Source organism: Olea europaea, chromosome 15 (genome assembly GCF_002742605.1).
Source record: "Olea europaea var. sylvestris chromosome 15, O_europaea_v1, whole genome shotgun sequence".
In the NCBI taxonomy this organism is placed as follows: Eukaryota; Viridiplantae; Streptophyta; class Magnoliopsida; order Lamiales; family Oleaceae; genus Olea; species Olea europaea.
In genome coordinates, this window is record NC_036251.1 from 18,398,210 (window position 1) to 18,402,753 (window position 4,544).

The window sequence follows — 4,544 nt, forward strand, 5'->3', positions numbered from 1 at the left end:
TAGTAATTTAATGCATGAAAAAAAAAAACAACCTAACACATTAACGTACCATATCACAAATAGCCATGTAGGATGCCGCGTAGGTCGAGTATTGCAATGGGTGACTATGAATATCATTACTTTTTTTATCATAATTGTAAATTAGAGAAACATTCTCACTAAATACATTTTGTCATGATTGTAAATTAGTGGAATATTCTCACTAAATAATTCAGCAGTCATACCATTTATTAAACAAAACTTAAACCCCAGACAGATTGTCTTTCACTTCGAATTGTTTACCGAAAGTGTTTGAAATATGAGCCATTCACATTAATTATAAGTAGACATAATTAAGTGGGAAGCCACCTATGCTCGTTAATTTCGTTTTTTATAGTGCAAGAAATATAATTTGCCAAAATTAATGAATAATTACCACCCATGCAGCATGTGAACAGCAAAGCATACAGTCGATGGAAACTTGGTCCTCAACTATGTCATGTTCAAGGACGATAACCTCTTTTAGTCCAGATGCATTATGTTTTTGGGGGTGAGGTAGGGGAGTTTGAAGCCTCAAAAGAAATAAAATAAAATAAAATAAATAAATAAATAAATTATTGAGTGAGTGGGGAGAGAGCATAAAAGTAAATAAACAGGTGAGCAAATTGATGTATTAAGACACAAAATCCTTAATAATTTGACTAAGTCCATGTTTGGGCTCCATTTGAATGTGATTTTGGGAGAAAATGTATTTAGAATATTGATTTTTTAAAGAATGTATGGTTAAAAGATAAGGAAGAGTTTTGGGTTTATGAATAATATTATTTCATGAAAGAATGTGTAGTTGAAAATGAGTTTTGAAAAAATATATTTTGAAAATAATGGAGCCCATATATGGGCTAAGCATTAGATACATCTCTTTGTGAGTATACTAGCCAATTATCAAGGTGAGAGCATCTCCTACGCTTCCGTGGATTGCTAAAAGAAATTACCAGACAAAGAAAATAGAGTGTTTAGGGGAAAAAAAAACTCTATCAAGTTGATGGGACCAACGAACAAACGGACATTTTTTAGTTTAATCTAGATTTAGAAATTCTATTAGACGTGCTAACTTGACAAAAATTATATTCTCTATACAAATTTAGGTATTATTTTATTTTTATTTTAAAAAAATAAGACACTTCAAAAATAATTGTTCGGTCATAAATACGACCAGTTGGAGACCAATTTTAAACTTATATATGTTTTTATAGACATAAGTGTCACGTACATCAAAAATCATTTAACTTGCATGCCATCTAAATTGTAATCCGTAGGTTGCACTGGAGATGCCGTAAGAATCAAATAAGGAGCTCATAATAAATGTGAGTGATGCATTCTGCCAAGTGACCTCATATTAGACATTGACTTTGGTTGCATAGGTTGTGAACACGTGGAACCTTTATTTAGGTCTATAACAAGTTCCACCAAAGTTTACCAAATATATTTTCTTGGAGATATCCATCCCACCTACCATCACATTACTCTCACGTATAAACCATATTTATCTCACTCCCAAGTGAAATATTAATTAGTCAATATTTATGACCATATATTAATCGTGTGAAACTAACTGCTCGAGAAAGATTCGTTCTCATGAATGATATTGAACTAACTTATCGGATCGTTCAACGGGTATTCAAGAAGAAACAAGTTAAACCAAAAGATCCTAACATGAAGAGATGAGCACTGCATCAATTCGAATATAAATTAAATGGTTTAAGAAATTAATATGAACCATCCAAAGAAAAAGTACCACATTATGGAATTTTATTATCATTATTATTATTTTCACTAAGGACATTCAATGGTTAAGTTGTTGACATGATGTGATACCCCAAGGCTATAAATACCAAGACGATTCTGGATTCGAAATATTCAGCTCCAAAACAACAAATATATCTCCCTCTTCTAAAGCACAGACTTATTAAAGCAGGAAAGAACAACATTTGCATATCCACCTTCCCTTTCATGGCCTACATACAGAATATCCCTTTACTTCTGTTCCTTCTTGCTGGTTTTTCCTGCCTTCAAACTTCACTTACCGAAGCAAGGCAACTAAAACCATTTAAGGAACAAGAAGAACACGATTTTCCAGCTATTCTTCCCGCTAATGCTTCCCCTCAAATTGTAGGACAAAAGCGCATTCCCCCACCAACTAATCAAAAACATGAAATCGACAGTTCTGTTGCAATGGGTGTAAATGATTTTCGACCTACATCACCAGGAAAGAGTCCTGGAATTGGGCACTCTTTTCCAGCCCAAAAGGACAACGTTGCTGGAAAGACTGATGACTTTCGACCCACAGGACCAGGGCACAGTCCTGGTATTGGCCATTCTTTTGCAAACAAGACCACTGGACTAAATGCATAAACATGCATGTATTATGTATAAGTAGATTTAGCCCATGTTTGAGCCACATTCTAGGAAGAAAATGCATTTAAATCAATGGGAAATGTGTGATTAAAAAATAAGAAAAAGTTTTAGATTTGTGTGTAATATTATTTTATTGAAGAATGTGTGGTTGAAATGATGTCATCACTATTGAAGGATTTTTTTTGAAAATAATGTGGCTCAAACAAGCCTTATTATCGATTGTAATTTATATTATGGATTTTCATCAGATGCAGGTGCAAGTGTATCATTAATTATTTTCGATATTCCTTTTCAAATAGTTTCCTGAGCTTCATTTCAGCTGAATCTATTTTATGTATAATATAGCGTGTTATAGCCAATTTATCTATAAATAAAACTTTTATAAATAATCTCTCTCTCTCTCTCTCTCTCTCTCTCTCTCTCTCTCTCATATATGTTTACAAGCTTTTCATGCATACAAGCACTCTGTCTGCATGTTATTGCGTTAGTTAACATGCAGAAGCATAATCCCAACAGAGCACCAAAACCATCAAAACCAAATCACAAGAAAGTTACAGTTGAGACCCATCATGACTTGTTATAATGTTTGTTAGGACCTTCCTCTTGCTGCTCACGCTGATTCCCGGGCTCAGTTAACCATTAAAACCGAGTTTCAACATCAAACTGGAAGAACCCATACCGCCGGCTACTCTTCTTCCTATGGTTGCTTTCTTCTCTTGCTTGGTTGATTAAATCCACACACTTAGGATGGATACCACTCAGGTAAGGTTCACAAAGACTCAAGCAATTTGGGTGGAGAAGAAATCACGAAGAAGATGAAGACATAAGACACGGCTGGACACGGCAGTTTCTTCTTCCTCACGGCTTCAATTTTGGACGGTTTCCACAAAGGCAAAGACACCAATATATATAGTAAGTCAAGTGGCCAACATAAGGTAAGTCGGGATATGGTAAGTAGGTTCGACTAGGGTTAACTTCCAATGGAAGAAATCAACAAGCCACAAAGAATATTAGCCGTCCAATAGGTAAGGCAACGTTCGGTCGGTTCATCCATTATTCGATGTTGAATTATCGTTCAGTCATTTATGTCGACTGACAAAAATTGGTTCTCATCATCGCCCGGGGGTCGTTTGACAACATAATGTCTAACAACCTCCACCTTGGTGTCAAAGGACCTGCAAAGAAAAAACGTTTTTCCATTAGTGACACCTCTAACAGAAAAACCGATAAAATTGAAATCATTTACCTGTACCGATGTTTAGAAGCTCTTTGCAACTTCTAAACTTTACCAGTGGCAGCACTTTCGTGCCCATATCTGAAGGATTGTACTGTTTGTGAATTTTTTCAAGTCTTACTACTTCTTGTGATATTATATCCCTAATGAAGTGTAACCTAACATCGATATGTTTAGTGCGTTCGTGAAAGACAGGATTTTCAAGTCTTATCACCTCTTGAGATACTATATCTCTAATAAAGTGTAGTTTAATGTTAATATGTTTAGTACGTTCATGAAAAATAGAATTCTTGCATAAATGTATAGACAACTGACTATCAGATTATTCTATCACATAATCATTCAGGACATAGTTCATGAAGTAGACCTCTAAGCTATAGAGCCTCTTTAATTGCTTCAGTGGTAGCAACATATTCAGACTCGGTAGTGGATAGTGCAACAATGCGTTGTAATTGTGATTTCCAACTAACATATGAATTAGATAAGGTAAATACGTAAGAGGAAATCGATTTCCTACCATCCATATCTCCTGCATAATCAGCATCAACAAAACCTTTTAATTTCACACCTTTCTTATTAGCACTAAATTTTAGACCTACGTCAACCGTACCCTTAAGTATCTTAATAGCCACTTTAATACTTCCCAATGTTCAGGACCTGGATTAGACATGTACCTACTGAGAGTACTAATAGCGAATCCTAAGTCCGGTCTAGTGCAAACCATCAAATACATTATGGAACCAATCACATTTGAGTATGGAATTTTACTCATGTATTGCAATTCACGTTCATTGCAAGGAGCTTGTTCCTTAGATAGAACAAAATGATTTGTAAGAGGCAGCGTGACAGGTTTGCAGTCACTCATATTAAACTTTTTCAACACTTTTGATATGTATGGAGACTGATGTAAGAATAC

General features: G+C 34.9%; 1 protein-coding gene across 1 annotated transcript; it reads left to right on the plus strand.

Annotated features, from left to right (window-relative positions):
* The first annotated feature begins 1,917 nt into the window (after positions 1–1,917).
* Positions 1,918–2,447, plus strand: LOC111411014 (precursor of CEP9-like). The gene has a single exon (XM_023041591.1). The coding sequence runs from the start codon at positions 1,990–1,992 to the stop codon at positions 2,389–2,391; it is 402 nt and encodes a 133-aa protein (XP_022897359.1). The 5' UTR covers positions 1,918–1,989; the 3' UTR covers positions 2,392–2,447.
* The last annotated feature ends 2,097 nt before the right edge of the window (positions 2,448–4,544 follow it).